General features: G+C 48.2%; 1 protein-coding gene across 1 annotated transcript; it reads left to right on the forward strand.

The window, feature by feature from the left end:
* Nucleotides 1–103: 103 nt before the first annotated feature.
* mbd5 (methyl-CpG binding domain protein 5) lies at nucleotides 104–21,747 on the forward strand (the record flags this gene model as incomplete). The annotated part of the gene is made up of 15 exons (XM_080720138.1): nucleotides 104–229; nucleotides 1,419–1,521; nucleotides 3,368–3,545; nucleotides 3,826–6,519; nucleotides 9,713–9,798; nucleotides 9,889–10,488; nucleotides 12,889–13,230; nucleotides 14,796–14,998; nucleotides 15,972–16,149; nucleotides 16,228–16,289; nucleotides 18,019–18,261; nucleotides 18,789–19,176; nucleotides 19,757–19,824; nucleotides 19,977–20,052; nucleotides 21,685–21,747. Exons 1-15 carry the CDS (start codon nucleotides 117–119, stop codon nucleotides 21,745–21,747), a joined length of 5,397 nt encoding a protein of 1,798 aa, XP_080576264.1. The 5' UTR covers nucleotides 104–116.
* Between the last annotated feature and the right edge of the window lie 317 nt (nucleotides 21,748–22,064).

Genomic DNA, 22,064 nt, shown 5'->3' on the forward strand with positions numbered 1-22,064 from the left:
GGACGCCGCCGACAGACGAGAACATGTGCCGCCCGCTGAGGGGGAGGAGCACCGCGGGCTGACGCAGCGATCACATGACCCCGCTGAGCAGGCGCGGTCTGAACCCCCAGGAAGACATGAACGGAGGAAAGGAGTGCGAGCAGCCCCGCCCCCTGCCCGCCCCGCCCGTCCAGGTGCCCATTGGCTGGCAGAGGAGGGCGGAGCCCGCCGGAGGAGTGGCCTATATAAGGTAAGATAGCTTGCCGATCTGCTGCTTTTGCTAGTTTTTGTCTCCGCGTATAATATATATATGGAGATATGCTGTGAGACCCCAAACATGCTTATAAGTTATTCGTTAATGTGAAAGTCCTATGACGTCTATGACATCTGACATCATACATAAAAATCCCCTTTCATGCCCATACATGGAATTCCCTGTCTGTAGAACCAGCCACACAGATATGGGCTGTCTTGGCCATATACTGTATAGATTCTGTTAGTGTGGTATGTGGCCGATGTGGCCTCCCATCACAGGGATCTCCATATATGGGCATAAAAGGGAGAGTCTGTCTGTTTGGGTAACGCTTGTCTTTTTGTTGATTGACTCTCACGCTCTGATATCACGCTCTGACATCACGCTCTGACATCACTGTGATGTCATGGGAACCAAATCCCTTTTATTGCCAGATATGGAGATCCCTGTGATGCCAGGGGAACCACACTAACCGAATCCCTTTTATGCCCATATATGGAGATCCTTGATGTCATCAATATTAAAGGAATAGTTCACCCCCAAAATGACTTTTTTTCTATTGATTAGTCACGCCATGGAGAGTAGAGTTCAATGATATTTTTAGTTTTTTGTCGCATTCCTAAGACAAAAATGTGATAACAATAAATTTACCCCCATTCATTTGGATGGGGACCCGTTTCGAAACGGGTCCCCATCCGGAATCAATGGGGGTAAATTTACTCGAATCAAATTTTTGTCTTAGGAATGTGACAAAAAACAAAAAATATTATTGAACTCTACTCTCCATGGCATGAGTAATCAATAGACAAAAAGTCATTTTGGGGGTGAACTACTCCTTAAAGCCCATATCTTAACAGGACTTCATATGGGAATGCCCATATATGGAGATCCCTGTTGTCCACATCACTGTGACATCACTGTGACTCTGTGCCACACTGGCCAAGACAGTGATGTGTCAGGGGAACCACAGTGTCAGGCGTTACCTGTCCATATATGGACATGCTGTGCCGGTTCCGACAGTAAACTGCGACCTTCGGCCTAAATGTGTCATATGATCGATGGTCGATCCAATGGTCACAATAACCTGTGTGTGTGTGTGTGTGTGTGTGTGTGTGTGTGTGTGTGTGTGTGTGTGTGTGTGTGTGTGTGTGTGTGTGTGTGTGTGTGTGTGTGTGTGTGTGTGCAGTCCCAGTGGCTCGGTGCTGAGCAGTGTGGATCAGGTGAAGAGCTACCTGCTGACAGATGGAACATGTAAATGTGGTCTGGAGTGTCCACTCATCCTGCACAAGGTACTGATGCTCCTCTCCTCTCCTCTCCTCTCCTCTCCTCTCCTCTCCTCTCCTCTCCTCTCCTCTCCATCTTTTGGGATTACAGAAAAGTGAAATGAAAACAGATGTACTTTAGTTGACATAAAGGTTTACTGAAACCTTTAGGACTAGAACAATAGTCTGGTTGCAGTAAAAAAGATTGAAGTAAAAACTATGCACAAAAAGTTAGGAAACTTAACTTTGGTCCATTATATCTGCCGTTTAATAATACCAATTGGTATTGTTGTTTTATATCATCATTTGATTTGTCACCTTTACAATGAGGTACAGCTTGTATGCATAGGGCATGTGTGGAATGAGCAACACAGCCAAGCGTGTGGGTAGCGCCTACCAAAGTGGCCTGCAATACTGTTCTGTATTGTTCTGTATTGTATTCACCTTTGTTGCTTGGTGCATTGAAGGATTGCACTCTCCCACAATAATAAGGAAAAGAACAACACGATTGGGCATTTTTACACTGTGTTAACTCTTTCCTTGCCAGAAGCCAAAATGGCTCCAACTTAGATGTGCCCAGATTTTGTATGTTTTTCTTTACTGTGAAATGAAATATATATATTTCTCCACAGAAACAGACACAGTCGTTGTGATTCAGTGGCAAAAATAATTTTGTCAATTGGACAAATGGTTCCAGAGATAGAGCTGAATGAATCAAAAAAAGTGTCCATCCACTAGAATGAACACACATTTTCTCAATCAGCTAAAAGAGGGAGCCAACACACAAACAGAGAAAAGCATGTCTCTGATCTCAGGTCATTTTGACATCTTTTCAAAAAAAAAAAAAAAGAAATGGAAAAAAGAAAAAAATATTTTTTTTTCAAAAGACGTCAAGAGACAATTGGCATTGAAGGAGAAGCTCAGTGTCAGGGAAGCCCAAAATGAGAGTGAACGCCAGCAGAACAAGAAGAGAGTGAACAGTATTGCAGGCCATTTTGTCACCTTTTTTTGGGAGGGTCGCTACCCACACCTTTGGCTGTGATGCTCATTCCACGAATACCCGATGCTTACAACAGGGTTCCCACACATTTTTACCAATTAATTTCCAAAACGTTTCCAGAATATTTAACCCAATTTCCAGGGATATATAACAATAATTCAGCTCAATAACGAGTCACTTACTCCTATGCGCAATGCCCAAAGACAGGTATGCCAGTGGTTCTCAACCTTTTCAGGCTGTGACCCCTGAAATAATCATATTTGAACTGGGGACCCCGGCACCCTGACGAGCACTAAGAGTTGAGGAATTTTGTATAACATGTTTCTATTATGAAAATTGCAGATCTACATGCTCACAACGCCTTAAGTAGCGAGGCGTTGTGAGCATGTACGGCTATTTTCACAATTTCTGCCTCTAATATTTGACAATTTGGCCAATGTTTAATTTGTCATTTCAGAGGTATTAACAAAATCAATAACCAAAGACAATGCATAGCTATTTTTGTCCTGGACCTTCCAGGACCCTTGATCAATTCCAAAACTTTTCCAGTACTGTAAAAATATTTTTCTAATTTCAAAATATTTCCAGGAATTTCATGACCCTGGGAACCCTGTTACAAGCTGTGACTTACTTGACTTATTCCTGTAGGCTCTTAGATGGAGCACAGGGCCGCAATCACACCCCGCCATCGGACTCTGTTTTGGGCAGTTTTCTTCAGTTGGGCCCACGATAGTCCGGTTGTTTTTGACTGATCTTCCCCAGGTATGCTTTGGCCTCCCCACTTACCTTTTGCGTGTGTGTGTGTGTGTGTGTGTGTGTGTGTGTGTGTGTGTGTGTGTGTGTGTGCGTACGTGCGTGCGTGCGTGCGTCCAGGTGTTCAACTTTGACCCCCGGGCGGTGGTGAAGCAGAGGACAGCAGAGGACGTGCGGGCCGACGAGGACGTCACCAAGCTCTGCATCCACAAGAGGAAGCTGCTAGCGGTGGCTTCACTGCACCGCAGCCTGGAGACACACCCCTCTATGACACTAGCCAATCCCGGAGCCCACACAGGTCATTATAATATTAAAGTAATAATAAATACAGTACAGGGAAGAGTATTTAAATTAGTCTACATTAGTCTACATAACAATAGTACAATACAATACAATACAAACATTTAGAAGTTTTGTAATAAACTATGAACACATTGGCTTTCAGGATTCAGAGTGCTTTTCACCAACCTTTGAAAGCTTGCTGAATATTCTGCATCGCTCTCATCCGCACACAGGAGTGTTCAAAAGTGGCAGGCAATTAACGTCTTTTCCCCTGTGGTGGTGTTTTGTCTTTAAAGGTGCGGCGGCGATGGTCCCTTCTCCCTCCGCATCCCAACGAGCGATACGCATCAAAACACACCAGGAGGGCGTGGCCGCCGCCGCTGCCTCTGCTCCCGACTGCAAGAACCCTTTCAAGATGCTTCTGTCTGCACAGCAGCAGCAGCAGCAGCAGCAGCAGCGGTCCTACCCCCCCCAGGATGGGGCTGCTCCCCAGCAGCATCAAGACCTCCACCCCGGCTTCCCCAGGCAGCAGAGGCTTGGGTCCGGCCCGGACCCCGGCCCCAGGTCCCCTCCTTACCGTGCCGCGTACGCCGGCATGATGAGCCCGCCGGCCCCAGGAGGGTCCCCTGGCGGCGGCGCGGACCCCCTGGGGAGTCCGGGCGGCTTCCCCAGGAGCGCCGGCGGCTACAGCCCCGGCTCGGCGTCCCTCCACGGCGGCAGGGCGCCGCTGTCCCCCCGCGGCTCGCCGTGCGCCGCCGGCGGCAGGACTAGCAACCCCCTCTCGCCGGCTGCCGCCGCCGCCAAAAGCCCCGGCGTGGGCTTCCACCGCAGGACGCCGCCCGGCCCGCACCCCGCCTGCGCCCTGCAGAAGCGCCAGGTGGCCTCGGAGAAAGACCCCCTAGGCATCCTGGACCCCATCCCCGCCAACCCCCCCCAGCACCACTCCCATCCCATCCCCGGCAAGGCCCACCACCACTCTCAGGTACCAATGATGAATGTAAACATCCCGCCGCCGGCCATCGTCCCGTTGCCCAGCAACCTGCCGCTGCCCACGGCCAAGCCGGCCCACGCCCAGAGGCCCCCGCAGCCGGGTGGTCCCGCCTCCTCGCCCTCCCCCGGCGTCACGTCGCCCCCGGCGGGCCGCGCCGAGGCGTCCCCCCACCGCTCGCGCTCCTCCTCCGCGTCCTCGGACCACGGGGGCTTCGCCGTGCCCGGCGGCGTCAAGGCTCCGCCCACCCCGCGCTCCCCGAGGCCGGCCGTGGGCTCGCCGCGGCCCGCCCTGCCCTCCAGCCCCTCCACCCTGCACCACCACCCCTACAGGGACCCCCAGGCCGCCAACCCCGCCTACTCACCCAACTCCTCCTCCTCCTCGGCCCACGCCGCCCCCGCTGCTTCCCAGAAGCCTCAGCAGCACCCGGGGCTGCTGGGCATGCCCCTCCCCCTCAACCAGCTGCTCAGCCCGCAGAACTCCGCCTCCTTCCCCGCCAGCAGCCTCCTGTCGGCCGCAGCCAAAGCACAGCTAGCAAATCAAATCAAACACGGCGGCAGCCCTGCCGCCGCCGCTGCCGCCGGCGCTCTGCCCGCTGGCGGTCCCCCCGGGTCTCTGAGCGGGCCCCGAGGCCCCGCCGAGGCCCACGGCACTTTAGCGCCCATGCTGCCGCCCGGCCCGGGCGCTCCGCCGCACGCCGCGCCCGAGCCGGGCCAGCCTGGGCGCGCGGCGCTCAGAGACAAGCTGATGGCCCAGCAGAGAGACCCGCTCCGCAAGCGCAAGGCTGCTCCCCCCGCCGCCGACAACGGCAACAACAACATGGCGTTCGGCATGCTGAGCAAGCACGGCCCCCCGCGGGGACCCCCGCAGGGCCCCCCCGGGGAGCAGCCGACGCTGCGGAAGGTGGCCCGCCTGGGGGGCCTCCCCCCCAACGCCTCCATGGCCCAGCTGCTGCAGTCCATGAGCCACAGCTCCCAGAGCATGGCCGCCGCCGCCGCTCGCCCCGGCCTCGGCCCCGGAGCCGCCCCGGGGCCCGGCCCTCCCGCCGCGGGTCAGCTGCACTACGGGGACGGCTCCTCCTCCGCCATGCAGCAGAGGCTGCGGAGCCCCGGGGGCTCCGTGCAGCACTGCCAGAACATGGACGCTCCCCACGCGGGAGGACCACCACCGCATCATCCGGGACAGCTCCCGGACATGGTGGCCCAGATGCAGGCCTCGTCCATGGGAGGTTGCAGGCCGCCGGGCCTGGCAGGGGCAGGGGCAGGGCCACCGCTGGGGCCTGATGGCGCGCCGCTAGGCCGACCCAACGCTAACCCACCCCCACTGTCTCACCTAGGACCGCACCCCGGACCCCACCTAGGACCGCAGCCCGGACCCCACCTAGGACCGCAGCCCGGACCCCACCTGGGACCTCACCCGAGCTCTCACCCTGGATCCCACCTAGGACCTCTGCCTGGGGCTCATAATGGCTCTCACCCCGGAGCACATCCAGGCTCTCACCCTGGCTCTCACCCTGGCTCTCACCCTGGCTCTCATCCCGGCTCTCACCCTGGCTCTCACCCAGGTTCTCACCCTGGCTCTCACCCTGGATCCCACCTAGGACCTCTGCCTGGGGCTCATAATGGCTCTCACCCCGGAGCACATCCAGGCTCTCACCCTGGCTCTCACCCTGGCTCTCATCCCGGCTCTCACCCTGGCTCTCACCCAGGTTCTCACCCTGGCTCTCACTCCAGCTCTCACCCTGGATCCCACCTAGGACCTCTGCCTGGGGCTCATAACGGCTCTCACCCAGGTTCTCACCCAGGTTCTCACCCTGGCTCTCACCCCGGAGCTCATCCAGGCTCTCACCCTGGATCTCACCCTGGATCTCACCCCGGCTCTCACCCTGGCTCTCTCCCTGGATCTCACCCCCAGCAGCAGTCCCTGCTCCATGGCATGGGAAGGACTAACATGGCGGCGGCAGTGATGGCGCATGGAGGAAATGACGGGAGCTGTGAAACAGGTGAGTTCATCTGCTAGGGAACAACACAGGAGAGGTTCATTAACACTGACGACATCAAGTGAACGTTGTTTTCCTTCTGTGATTAAAGGGGGATTTAATTTTATTTGAAGCGGTGAAAGCCGCTTCCAAGGAGTGGCTTTGTGTGTATCGTGCGTCCAGGATTGAGGATTGGTCAATCTTCACATGACAATTTGGCCCTCCAGATAAAATCATTCATTCATTCAGAATTCATAAAAACATAGAACTGAACATAGAAAGTATAGATCTAGAACATAGAATGTATAGATCTAGAACACAGATTTCATAGCTCCAGAACACATAGAATGAAAATTCACCGCTTCACTTCGAACCGAGGTTTGATTTTTCTTTATTAATTTGACCACAAACAGAGGGTGGGTGTAAAATCATTCACTCTCACTGGGTACGTCTGAATGTCATGCGTGAAACTACCTGATCTCCCCTGGAGAAACCAAAGCCCTTCCGAACAGCGGAACCATAGCCCGAATCCACAGAGCGACAATCATAACTGCGGTGACAAGCGACAACGCAACTACAGGCAGTGTTGGCAAAGTTCACTTTCTACATGAACTAGTTCAAATTCAAGTTCACAACTTCTAAAATGAACTACCGGTAGTTCGTTTCATAGTTCATAATTCCACATTTTGTATTAAAGTTCATGGTTCCCCAAAATGAACTAACTTTTTCTTTTTTTACCATAATTTGGTATTTTGGCTATTCAAATTAATTAATTTTTGTAGACGTTGCTGTGAGCTATTATTTGTCAAAATTATTGACACAGCCAATATAGAACCACTGAAGTATATTGAAGACTAAAGTCTACAGTAATAACAACACACACAAAAATGATTTCATCACAATCTTTGATAATGTGATGCAATAAGGCTGGGTTTAAAGGAGCTATAGTCAACTTTTTCTTGAAAAACGGACACTAAAATAAAAATGTTTTGAAAATATTTTATAAAAAAGATTAAGCTTCATATATGTGTCAAAAATGACCACAAAAAGTATAAAATAATGGTAAAATAATCATTTTGGTCATTGTCGGGCCGACAATGTTTACATCCGATGTAAACAAAGTTGTTATTTTACCATTATTTTATACTTTTTGTGGTCATTTTTGAATAGAAACACATAATATGAAGCTTAATCTTTTTTATATAATATTTTTTGAAACATTTTTATTTTAGTGTCCGTTTTTCAAGAAAAAGTTGACTATAGCTCCTTTAAAAAGGAAGCGGTGGCTAGCCGCCTCCCACTGTTGTGACGGACAGCTCTCTGGTGGGACTTTTTATTTCCACATTATTATGCACGTGTCTGTTGGGAAATCTACACACACACACACACACACACACACACACACACACACACACACACACACACACACACACACACACACACAGCTCTTCCTGGCAGTCTGAGCGTCCACCAATCATCACCCAGTTCCCATGGCAACCTTGACCTGGCAGCAGCTGTCGCTACTCTACTGTATATCACTGTGTGTGTGTGTGTGTGTGTGTGTGTGTGTGTGTGTGTGTGTGTGTGTGTGTGTGTGTGTGTGTGTGTGTGTGTGTGTGTGTGCGTGCGTGCGCGTGCGTGAGAGAGATAGAGATATAAAGGGAGTGGGGGGGGGGGTTAGAGAGCACTGCTTACAAAGGGATGAGAGCGGGAGATGGCAGACAGGCAGGCAGAATCACTTTCTCCATATACTTACATAAACAGGGACATGCGGGCCATTGGGAAAAGCGGGACAACTCCCGAGCGGCCGGTTCATTCCCGGCCGGCCCAGGGCGGTCATTAGGAAAAAAATAAAAATAAAATGGGCAGCCAACAAAGTAAATCGTCACTGTCGGGCAGAAACCTTGTATCTCCAAGTTTCAAATGTATACATGTTTTCGCAAAGCAAAGCCCTGCTTCATCATATGAGGCTGTTGCACAAAAGTAGTGAAAACAGCAGATACTACGCCTCGCGGTGCGAGGCGTTGTATCGGCTGTAGATCGGCTGTTTTCACTAGTTTAAATCATTTTTAAAATGATAAATACAAAACAAACAGTTTTGGACATACAAGGTTTCCACCCGACAACGACGAAATATATATATATATATAACTAATATATAACTCATGTTACAGTAATTGGCCCACTGGCTTGTCACTTGTCATGATCTGAAATGGCAAATCTTTGAGTAGCAGCAGCGCAATGAGGGCCTCTCCAACTCTTTTTCCCGGGCTGAATCAGGGGCCCAGCACGTCCCTGTACATAAATATAGAAGATGAAATATCGTTCCCCTTCAGTCACTTGCAGTGCAACATAAAAGATCTAAGAAAATCTAAGAAATATAAAGAAAATATATAAAAGATATATTTAAATCCCCAATACAGTATGTATGTGATGTGCAATTCATCTAAAACCTTATGCGTCTAAAAAGTTACCAACACACACATATACTGATAGGTAAAGTGCCATGGTGCAATCCTTTAAAAAGTTACAAGTGCTGTTGTGCATTTCAAACGTGCAATCATGTCCTGTCCAGTCCAGCACTAGCCAATCAATTTCCACTTGAAAAAGAGACGTTCTCAATATGTTTTACTGGTTAAATAAAGGGTTAAAAATGGGGAAAAAAGAGGACTATTTCTGTTTTGTGTTTGAGTTGAGTTTCAAAAACTAAACAATTTGTGACGTTCCATGAATTGATGTCCACAAGGCCTTTGAGGCGCCATCCAAACATTTGCGACAGCTATCGTGTCCGTGTCGTTTGAGAATGAGGGGGGGAGGGTGGGTCCAATTCATTCTCGATGAAGGTCACGTGGTTTTTTGTCTCTTGCAAATCTCTTGGCCAAAAGACAGCCTTTGGTTGAGCAAGAGACACGGCAACGACATGAAACCACGTGACTTACATAGAAAATGTATTGGACCCTCCCTCTCCCCCTCATTCTCAAACGATACGGAGAAAATGTCTCACGCATATGTGTGATTGCGGCCTTAGGCATTCTAGGCTCAGAGATCAGGGACTTATTAATGGGGACATGACTACCTCTTCACTCTCTAGTCTCTACCTCTGCCCCTCCAACTCCCCTCTCCTCTCCTCTTGGTCCAGCTCGGACTGGAAGTGTGGGTCTCTTTTTCTTAAACATTCAGCGCTTAAACTCTCCTCCTCTCCCCTTCTTCTCTCCAGGAAACCCCGCGTCGCTGATCTGCAACCTGCAGCCGCATGCTAACAGCGGAGCACACATGTACCAACAGCAGCAGCACATGCACCAAGCCCTGCAACAGCAGCAGCAACAGCAGCAACATCACCAACAACTGCAACAACATCAACAACAACAACAACTACTACAACATCAACAACAGCTTCAACAACAACATCAACTACAACAACTTCAGCAACAGCAGCAACTACAGCAACAACTTCAACAACAGCAACAAGTTCAGCAACAGCAACATCTTCAGCAACAGCAACAAGTTCAGCAACAGCAGCAAATTCAACAAAGGCAACAACTGCAGCTTCAACAGCGGCAACAACTTCAGCAACAACAGCAGCAACATCAACAACTTCAACAGCAGCAACGCCTTCAGCAACAACAGCATCAACATCAACAACTTCAACAGCAACAACAACTCCAACAACAACAACAACATAAACAGGAACTGCAGCATCAACTACTTCAACAGCAGCAACAACAACAACAACAACTTGAGCAACAGCAACAACTTAAACAACTTCAACATCAGCAGCAGCAGCAGCAGCAACAGCATAAACAAGAGGTGCACCTACAACTTCAGCAGCAGCAACATCTTCATCAACAACAAATACACCACCAACAACAACACAACCAACACCAACAGGCTGTGGGAGCTCACCCCACCTACCACGCTGCACAACAGAGTTTCGGTGACAACACAGACGGCAGCAATGACAACTCTATGGCCTGTCTCTACCAGAACTACCAGGTAGGGATGTGGAGATTGTGGACGCATGACATGCAAGCAAGCAAGCACGCAGGCACGCACGCACGCACACACACGCAGGCGCGCGCGCACACACACACACACACACACACACACACACACACACACACACACACACACACACACACACACACACACACACACACACACACACACACACACACACACACACACACACACACACACACACACACACACAGGGAAATCTCGCTTTTGCGAACGCCCATCATTTCGACCGGAGGGTTAGCGACTCACTCCACGGAGGTTAAGATTTGGGTGAGGGTTAGAGTCGGGTGTCGAAAAGATGAGATGTAGTAACAGCGACACGCTCCCCACACACACAAACACAGTTAGAGCAGTACTAACATCTGTCGGGGGTTGACCGGAAAAAAACATGACACAGGCTATCTAAAAAAGCCATTTAAAAATGTTTACCTTTCATGGTGTCACATTCTGCCGGCTCCTTACGAGGGGCTGCTATTTAGAAATAGACGGTACTTACTTTACTTACTGCCCTTTATGCCGGCTAGCATGTAGGGCAGCAACAAAGGATTTCCAACATTAATTCAATTCAATTCAATTCAATTTTATTAGAGTGTCAAATCATAAGTTATCTCAAGACACTTTACAAAGGCTAAAGAGCCGTGAGAGAGAGGGAGGGGGAGGGGGGGGGGGGGGAGGGGGGGGGGAGACAAAGGAGAGACAAGGGAAAGGTAGGGGAGGCAGGAGGGGGGTAATAATACATTTTATTTGTAGCACACTTTATGTTTGTGACAAATCAGATCATTAGAATCATTAGACCATGCTTCACAGCATCTTTACACACCTACAGTAGGGTTGTTCGATTAATCGATTTTTAATCGTAACCCGGTTTTTTTCCTTTGGAAGATTTAAAAAAATGGAAATCGTAAAATCGATTTTCACTTTAATTAGGGAAATTCTTACTCATTGGAGCCTTGCACGCGCAAAAAGTACACAGCCCCGTCCTCCTAAAGCAGGACGACAAGGTCCGACACCAAATTAATACTACTTTCTATCTGATGTGTAATTTCTTTGATGCGCGTTTAGCGCACGTCAGACTGAGCAGAGTTCACCAGCGCACTGCGCTCACTCGCGATGGTTCAAGCAGCAAACAGAACAAAACGCTGCTGAGCTGGTAAACTTACTTACTTGTTGTAGTTTGAAAGAAGCTTATTAATTCTGTGTTACCCACCTACTGACTGTAGTCTACTCCTAGTCCTACTGTCCCTGTCACTGTGTTAATTTTGCGTCGGGAAGCGAAGCGCTTCGCCTCCGTTTACAATCAGTCAACATCTCCGTGCATGAGTGGTGCAGGGCAGGGGCGTAGCCAGGAATTACATTTTGGTAGGCGAAATGCCTACCAAAATGCCTCACCAGCCTCCAAGAGCTGGCTTGTTTTGGCTGTTTTGTCACTCACTATTGATAATGAAACACTAAGGACGCTAAGTTGTATGTGATTGTTGCACAACTAAAGTTATTATTATTAATACCCTTATTGTTTTATTGCATTTTGCTATTTGGCTATATAAAAAAAATCAAAAAATGAAACAATAATGAAAAAAAAAACATTTCCTTGCATTTTTTAAATGAAAACAAAATTGTTGAAACAATGTATTATTCTTTTGACAAAAAATCGAAATCGAAATCGAAAATCGGGATTTCAGAGAAAATAATCGAGATTTTATTTTTTGGCCATATCGAACAACCCTAACCTACAGTAGGCGCGTGTAAATAAACGCAAACAACAAATAATCGTTGTTTGTCTGGTACAAATGACCCGGTCTGATCCGGTGCTGACCTCTGGTTCCCCACAGCAGTGTTGATTTTGTCAACTAAAACTATGACAAAATCTTTTTGTCGACTGCGTTTTTTTCACTGACGAAAACTAAATAAAAACTAAGCTGTGATGACTAAAACTAAGACTAAATATATTGACAATTTCGTCAACAAAATAAAAACTAGACTAAAACGTTAGGGAGGGACTAGTTGAGAAGAGTCATTTTATGTTTGGTTGCTCTCAGGTGTTGCATGCTGAAAATAGCAGATCTACAAGCTCACAACGCGTCGCGCTGCGACACGTTGTGAGCTTGTAGATCGGCTATTTTCAACACGCAACCAAGTGTAAAATCAGTCATTACAATGCCATCAAGGCCTGCCAAAATACATTTCAGTTGACTAAATCAAATGTAGATTTAGTCGCCTAAAATGTTATGATATTTAGTCGACTAAAATTAGACTAAAACTAAAACTTTTCAGGTGACTAAATTATGACTAAAACTAAATGACATTTTATTCAAAAAGACTATGACTAAAACTAAATCAAAATTTGCTGTCAAAAACAACACTGCTTCCCCACAGCCACAGGGGATGCTGAGCCACGGGCAACACTTCACCGAGGGCCAGCAGCAGAGAGACGCTGCACCCCAGGGCGAATCGGCTCCCGGTGGCGCGGCGGCGGCAGGCGACAGGCCCCTCCCCGGGGGAGGAGGGGGAGGAGGAGGACCGGAGTCCGTGGACGCCATCTACCGGGCGGTGGTGGACGCCGCCAGCAAGGGCACGCCCGTCACCATCACGCCGGCGGGCGCCGTCTCCAGCCAGACCAGCCCCGTGCCGGCTCTCAGCGCCATGAGTGCCTTCGCCACCGCCTCGGCGGGAGAGCCGGGAGGCCTGCCGCTCGCCACCAACCATCCCCTCATCCAGGAGGTATACTGCTGTGTAGGCCCTGGCCATGTTATTACTGTACACCATCATCCAGGAGGTATACTGCTGTGTAGGCCCTGGCCATGTTATTACTGTACACCATCATCCAGGAGGTATACTGCTGTGTATGTCCTGTCCATGTTATTACTGTACACCATCATCCTGGAGGTATACTGCTGTGTAGGCCCTGTCCATGTTATTACTGTACACCATCATCCAGGAGGTATACTGCTGTGTAGGCCCTGTCCATGTTATTACTGAACACCATCATCCAGGAGGTATACTGCTGTGTAGGCCCTGGCCATGTTATTACTGAACACCATCATCCAGGAGGTATACTGCTGTGTAGGCCCTGGCCATGTTATTACTGTACACCATCATCCAGGAGGTATACTGCTGTGTAGGCCCTGTCCATGTTATTACTGTACACCATCATCCAGGAGGTATACTGCTGTGTAGGCCCTGTCCATGTTATTACTGTACACCATCATCCAGGAGGTATACTGCTGTGTAGGCCCTGGCCATGTTATTACTGTACACCATCATCCAGGAGGTATACTGCTGTGTAGGCCCTGTCCATGTTATTACTGTACACCATCATCCAGGAGGTATACTGCTGTGTATGTCCTGTCCATGTTATTACTGTACACCATCATCCAGGAGGTATACTGCTGTGTAGGCCCTGTCCATGTTATTACTGTACACCATCATCCAGGAGGTATACTGCTGTGTAGGCCCTGTCCATGTTATTACTGTACACCATCATCCAGGAGGTATACTGCTGTGTATGTCCTGTCCATGTTATTACTGTACACCATCATCCAGGAGGTATACTGCTGTGTAGGCCCTGTCCATGTTATTACTGTACACCATCATCCAGGAGGTATACTGCTGTGTAGGCCCTGTCCATGTTATTACTGTACACCATCATCCAGGAGGTATACTGCTAGCCTGGCATTTTCAGACTGATAGCACTGATTGGCCCGGTCGTTTTCTGATACTCGCTCCCTATGGCCCGAAGTCCAGACTGATACCGAACGTGTGAGCGAATCCGAGGTTATCATTCTGGATAATGCCAGGCTAGTATACTGCTGTGTGTGTGGAGGCTCTGTCCATGTTATTACTGAAGCCCCTCATCCAAGAGGTACTGCTGTGTGTCCATGCTAAACATGTGGCCTGTTCAGCGGGCTACATAAATTTTTTTTTTAAAGATTTGTTTTGGGGCTTTTTGCCTTTATTGGATAGGACAGTAGACTGACAGGAAATGGGGGAGAGACAGGGAGTGACATGCGGCAAAGGTCGGCCGGATCGGGAATCGAACCGGCGACGCCGACAGGCATTGATGCCGAAATGGCAATGCCTATATGGTATGCGCCTGGCCTATATGGTATGCGCCTGGTCCACTAGGCCACCAGGCGCCCGGGCTACATCATTTATTATTGCTACAGGTCATTGCCATTTCTGTGTATGTTCATCTAATTTATTTGTCATATTGTGAAAAAAACAAGAAAAGTATTTCTTAGCCAATAATAAAACAATTAAAAACCGCTAAATGTTTGCCCAACCAGGAGGGCGGCGCTCCGTCGCAGAAGCAGCAGGGCAGAGCGAGGCCCCCAGCCGGCCCCCACGGCCCCAACAACAAGCCCTCGGACCCCCCGGGGCCCCCCGGCACCCCGGACGGTCCCAAGACCCCTGTCGGCGGCAGCAGTGGCGAATACTTCCGCTCCCCGGGCAGAGGGGCGGTGGTGCAGCAACAACAGTGGGATGGAGGGTAGGCCTGGCACAATCATTACATAAATCGTCTAATCGCAATTATTTGACATAATTGCAATCATTTGACAAACGCAATTCTTTTGTCATAATCGTCATAATCGTTTCCGTGTTGAAAAATGTTCATATATTTTCAAACATCTTCAAAATTAGTGGAAATTGATGCGACGTAAGCTTGTAGATTGGCTATTTCCACTATCAATGTTCTTTTTTAAGTGTAACATTGTTAAATATGTCTTTAGTATATTTAGGTTGTGTGTCATATCTGCCGTGCAACTTCAAAGCCTATACAAGCCAAACACAAATGTAATTGTCGACAACAAATAACACAATTTAATCGTTAATCACATTTTTTTTTTTTTTTTTGTTTATTTGCAAAAAAAAAAAAAAAAACACACATTTGGAACAAAATATTGAAATCCCAGTTGGGTTTATAAAGTAATCTCACCTCATTTAACAGCATAGTACAAAATAATCATAGAAATAAAATAAAATAAAATAAAAATAACAGATAACATAACGACATAAAATAATACAATAAATGAATATACAGTATGAAAATTAAATTAAATTAATAAAATAAAGAAAATGGTGTGGGTGTGGGTGCAAGTGTATGTGGGTGTGAAGACTGAGACTATTTCATCAAATGGTGTGGGTGTGGGTGCAAGTGTATGTGGGTGTGAAGACTGAGACTATTTCATCAAGTGGGTTCTAAGCTTATATTTAAATTGAGTGAAGTAGACTTTGATGAAATTGCAATATGACTTTTCCATAGCTTAGCCCCCCTGAACCTGATGGAAAACTGACATAGACTGGTACGAAACTTTGGAAGATGTAGATGATTTGCCTGTCTTGTGTTGAAATGGTGTACATCACTGTTGAGCTGGAAGAAGGTTCTACAGGGCAAGGAAAATGAATCAGGCTGCATTTGTGTGACAATTAATCGTCATGTAAAAATGTCATAATCTTGACAGCCCTAACGGCGGGGAGACGACGGTAGCCGGCGGCGGCGGCGGCAGCAGCGGCGGCGCCTTGGACAGTCAGAGCGGCGGCGGAGGCGGAGGTGGGTGGGGCAGCGAGGACTTCCTGGAGTGCTCCACCCAGCTGCGGAGCAGCAGCAGCAGCAGCAGCCCGGGTCTCACCCTGACCCCCGCTCCGCCCCCCTGCCCCCCCAACCACCTCCACCACCTCCATCACCACCACCATCACCACCACCACCATCACCTCCAGGACCAGGAGGCGTACCGCTTCACTGGAGGCTACAAGGAGCGCTCTGCGGAGCACCTCAACGGGTAGGTTGTTAAGTGATGATGATGGTCTCCATCCTCTACCATTGAAATAAGAATTTTCAGTTGCTTTGTATTGATGTTCTGTGTATTTAATTCTTTTAAACTTGGTGTCAGTAAAAAGGAACATCTCAGGTGTTGTATATCGGTGACTGAGTATATCATGTTTTTGCTTTGTTGCTGAAAGCGACAAAGGCAATCACCAGGTTCCAGAATTGTCCTGAAGTGACATCATCATGAAGCGCTTGAAAATTCCGACAGACGTTTTGGGCGGTCGGAGCTATAGACCAATTATTTGTTTACAAACATTGAGACTGAATGCACAGCTGACTGTATCATGTAATCAATTCCCAACAGATCCCCAAACCTGTTGTTTTGGGGTGCACTGGTTATTCAACCTCCTCTTGTGTGCTAGTGAGGTGCTCCCATGGGAGCGCCCTTATCGAGACATATATACTTCATTGCGCAACGGTATTCCGCGTCAAGAGTAGCTGATATACAAACTCACATCGCGTCACCAATGCAACCCTTCTGAGCTTGGAGGTCTGCGGCTCTGCGCGCGACACCGTCGCAGGACGGAGCATAATTAGGCTTCATGGACTGCAGCTGGGCGAGCAGTAGACGCTCTGGTGATCCAGTGGATCGGGTGGGTGATCAAGAGGAGCGCTCCCTCTGTTCTGATGACGGTGAATAGAGGTGGGGTTTGAAGGACAACTGTTTTGAATCGCTATTATTGTTTACAATCAACAGAAACTAAGGATTATATATTTCAAGAGTGAGAATTTACAGTAAAAATCCTAAGCATTCTTCCTCCACACTGGGAGAAAAACGGCATCTGAAAGTTTGATGGAATGCATTTTTAAACACGAGTGCCATCCATTGCATCCTATGAACGGTGGGGTTCATTTGGTGCCGACCGGCGTGCGCATACTGGTTTATATCAATGTGACGTGGACCATTAAGGCATCTATAGGCTCACTGCACATTGGATGTTGCACTTGCGCTGCAAGGATGAGGAAATCGAGCACTCTGAGCGAGAATCTACCCAGTTGTTGCTAGTTGCTTACCCCTCCTTTCTCCTGGACTAGTCGCCCAATCAAAACAGGCTATGCTGTTTGAGACGAGTCTTCCTGCGTTCATTATCATTTGGGATTTGCTATTGGAATGGAGCGATTTCTTTACACGCACGCACGCGTGCGGCACGCATGCACGCACACACAAACACATTAATGTTATCCACTCAACACACCATCGCAACGGAGGAAAAAAGCGCCTCAATACGGAATTTGTGTCCCATTTTGATGATAATATGAGTTCACTTTGACACGTTTCATGTCCCCATGAAACACCCATGCATGGATCTGTTCAACTCTCTCTCTACACTGCTAAATTAGTAGTCAACGCAATTATGAAGCGTTACAAATGAGGCGGCTCTCCCCTACATTGGTGTACCCAAATGTAATATTCTTTGTTATGCTAAAGAAAACGACAAGCAACAAAGCTTAATATTGAAATATTTCAATTCTAGTTTTTCTCTAAAAATGATGCTTTAGCAAATTCAACATGAACAACCATATAAGGTGGAACCAGGGCAGAACAAGGCAGAAAGAGCCTGCTGGTAGGTCAGTCAGGGACCAACCAGAAGGCTGACAAAAGGGTAAATTAATCGTCAACTTAAAAATGTGTAATGGTGACAGCAATCATTTATGTGATTTTCTTTGCGTTGTTGTCACAGGCCCATCAACGGGGCCACCCCGCCCCACCTGGCCCCCAGCAGAGGGTTCGGGGGGGCCTGCAGCAGCGGCAGCAGCAGCAGCAGCAGCAGTGAGACCCTGGGGCCCCTGGGGCCCCCCCGGCAGGAGCTGACGGGAGACGACCAGTCCCCCGGCTCCTCCACCAGCCTGGAGGGCCCGCTGCCCACCCCACACAGGGACCTGAACCACACCACCAGGGACTACGCACACTTCAGGGACTCAAGGTTAGACACATGAACCCATTTTGAGGCACTTGTCCTCTGGACAAGTATATTTCCCATTCACTTTTCCAGGCACAAAAGCTAAAAGCTAAGCAGCAGCAGATCCGAGGCTTCGGATCAAAGACAAGCAGAGCTATAGTGAGTGCAAGCCGTATTTAAAGGAGTCCCTTATTGAGCGAGAGCAAGATTGGATTATGACAGTGTGATGTAATTATCAGCAGATCTGTGAATGAGGAAAGGATCTGACTGACAGCTGATTGGCTATTTTCGGCAAATAGGTTTGGTGTAGAAGTGAAAAAGAGCAGAACAAGTACACTAAAAACATGAATTCAACAGACTGATGACAGTGCTGTTAAACAAGTCTATGAATCTATCTATGAAGTCGATGAGAATCTCCATCACGGATGTATACAATGTGTGGAGGGGGTCCCTGCTTCATCTCTCTCTCTCTCACTTAAGGGGTCCTTGGCCTGAAAACGTTGGCAAGAGTAAGACCCCTGAACTAACGCTGTGCTTCACTGACCTTGCAGGGACTACAACAATGGTGGCGGCGGCCACTACAGCAACAGCTTCAACGGCCTCCACCACCTGCAGCACCACCACAGCAGCATGGCGGCCAGTCCCTCCGACACCAAGAGCGTGAGCAGCGAGGAGCAGCCCGACTCGCCCTCCTCCTCCTGCTCCTCCGAGCAGCTGCTGCACTACCGCGCCCGGGGCGGGGGCTTCAGCGTGGGCGAGCTGGGAGGCCCGCGGGGCGGGGGCTTCAACGTGGGCGAGCTGGGCGGCCCGCGGGGCGGGGGCTTCAACGTGGGTGAGCTGGTGTGGGGTCCGCTGAGGGGTTTCCCGCCCTGGAACGCTAAGCTGGCAGCGGACGAGACGCTGCACGGAGCCGCCATGCACCTCCGAGAGCAGGCCAAGGTAAGGAGCGCCTTTGACCCTAGCCTAGAGCAGGCTTTACCAAAGTGAGTTCCGTGGCACCCTAGGGTGCCGTGGTGCCAGTCCAGGGGTGCCTCCAAATAACATTTGGAATTCTTCACTCTGCTTAGTAAAACCGACCTGATTTGCACTGTACTTGATGAGTTATTGTCTCATCTCCAGCCATCTCTCTTCACCAAAAATAGCAGATCTTTACATTACATTCACCCATTCGTACACACATTCATACACCGATGGTGGAGGAAACCATGCAAGGCACTAACCTGCTCACCAGGAGGGGTTCAGTGTCTTTCTCAAGGATACTTAGACACTAATTCTGGGGGAACCCGGGATCGAACTGGGAACCTTGTGGTTATTCTCCTATTCACACTGCATCCACCCGGAGAATGGAACAAGATAGGAGTATCAAGCTGGGATCTTTCTGGCTTATGGTTAATGAAGGTGTAGGCAGCAGACTGGTTCACTGTTACTGGAACATAATCTGTACTAAATGTGAGGCGTTTGTGTTCATGTTACTGGTACTGTACCATATCTGTACTAAATGTGAGGTGTTTGTGTCCAGGTGGAACCAGAGAAGCTTAAAACGTTATCACATGACCTGGACGCTTTGGACCGCAAGAGAAACCGCAAGTAAGTCTATTCTCTTGTATTATAAAAGTCTTGAATGTTGGAGGGGAATGATATCATGTCCAGAGCGCTACACATTCTCACAAAACATTGGGAATTTAATGTGTTTTTAAAGGATATTAAAGATGTAATTGTTGCTGTTTGTGTCCCGACAGGCCAGGAAAACTAAATAATCATCTGGAAGCTGCTATACACGAGGCCATGAGTGAACTGGACAAGATGTCTGGAACGGTAAGATCTTAACCTTTAACCTCTCTTAACTGTATTGTCTTGTAACTGTTATTGGATAGAAACCAATGATTACTTGCCATGTTGCTGTTTTATTTGCAACTGGAACTTTTGATGCAAATCTTTCTAAGCAAAAGGCTGAAGTCTGGGGAAGGGCGGTACTTGTCTTCAGAAATCACTATAAGGGTGTCCTTCAGCCAAAGATGTTTGAGAACCCCTGGTCTAATGCAGGGTGCCATTGCACCCTAAGGTGCTGTGATGCCAGTCCAGGAGTGCCTCAGAATAATTTGATAATTCACTTTCACTATGCTCAGTAAAACAGATCTGATTTGCACTGTACTTGAGTTCTTTTTCCATCAACAGCCAACTCTTTTCTCCAAAAATAGCAGATCTACAAGCTCACAACATGCCACCTTGTGATCTTTTAGATTGGCTATTCTTTGTGAACCTTCCCCCCCCAAAAAAATAGGGATGCTGGGGTTCAGATGGTTAAACGTCTAAAATATAAATTTATTTTCAGGCAGTTCTGATGGAAACGGATGTTTCTCCGTGACATAGCCTACCATATCTCAGGTGGAAAAATGTGCATGTTTACGTAGCGTAATATGATGTAAGATTATAAAAGTTAACAGAGTAATTCAGGTGTAATATGATGTAAGATTATAAAAGTTATCAGATTAATGCAGGTGTGTAATACTGTATGATGTAAGATTATAAAAGTTAACAGTTCTACTGCCAGATGTTATCATTTATTTATTGGGGCTGGTGCCAGCAAAAAGCAGCTTACCTTTGCGATGTTATAGAAAAAGATCTATTCAATATTTTCAACCAATTACTTTTTATTTTCATTTTTCATGTGTGTACTTTGGCCAAGATGGCAGCAGAGGGCAGCCTTATGCAAAGAATGGGTTTGAATTGGGCCGCACCGCTTGCCGTGGTTCAGAGCATAGAAATGCATAATCTAGATCAGGTCCACAGAGAACAGCCAGGAAGTGATTTGGGACTCCATTATTGCTAAGTAACGTGCGGTGGATTTTTGAGAGCAGCGTTACGGGAGATGTTTTTACTGTACACGGCGGCGCGACCCCCCATCAGCTTAGTCATCAGACAAGGTAAAAAAGAACGAGCCGTATCTACTGGCAACGCACTGCATTCAGAATTGGTGCGAACGGGAATGTCCGAAGCAGTAAAAGAGAGTAATTCAGGTGTAATATGATGTAAGATTCTAAAAGTTAACAGAGTAATTCAGGTGTAATATGATATAAGATTCTAAAAGTTAACAGAGTAAAGCCCTTTGCACACAGGACAGTTGCGTTCTTTTTGTTTGCTGCATGAATAAAATGCATTGGATTTGGTGTGCAATGCTGTGCGGAATCGGCGCTGAGGATCCCAAAAGGAGTCATAAAAGGAGTGATGAGTTTTTACCGCATGCGACAAGACGCACAAATCGAACTGGGTTAGACTGAGAAAAAAACGTACGGCCGCAGCCACTCGTCACACGGATAATTCGGATCCGGTGTGCATGAGGTTGTAGAGAAGCATTGTTTTCTTGCAAAGGGCTTAATTCAGGCGTGCCGTGGATAATAAAGTGTGAGAAGCACTGCTCTAATGAACGTTTTCTCCCAGGTTCACCAGATCCCGTCCAGGGAACGACAGCTCAAACTTCCCAAACCCAAGAGGAGGAAAATCTCCAGATAACATCCAATGAGAAGGAAGGTCTCCAGATAACATCCAATGAGAAGGAAGATCTCCAGATATCATCCAATGAGAAGGAAGGTCTCCAGATAACATCCAATGAGAAGGAAGGTCTCCAGATATCATCCAATGAGTCGGCTTCCCCTCTCCTCTTCTCTCTCCTCTCTTCTCTCCTGGCTCTTTTCACTACCAGAAGGTTCTTCTGGGTGTTCCTGATGTGTTTCCATAGCGCTACAGCTGGACTTTATTTTAATTCGGGCTCTGCTCTTGAGGCGACAACCTAACCTTGTCCTTCTCAGAGTTCCAATGACTTCCAAAAA

This window comes from Nannobrachium achirus (genome assembly GCF_963921795.1).
Source record: "Nannobrachium achirus genome assembly, chromosome: 24".
Taxonomy (NCBI): domain Eukaryota; kingdom Metazoa; phylum Chordata; class Actinopteri; order Myctophiformes; family Myctophidae; genus Nannobrachium; species Nannobrachium achirus.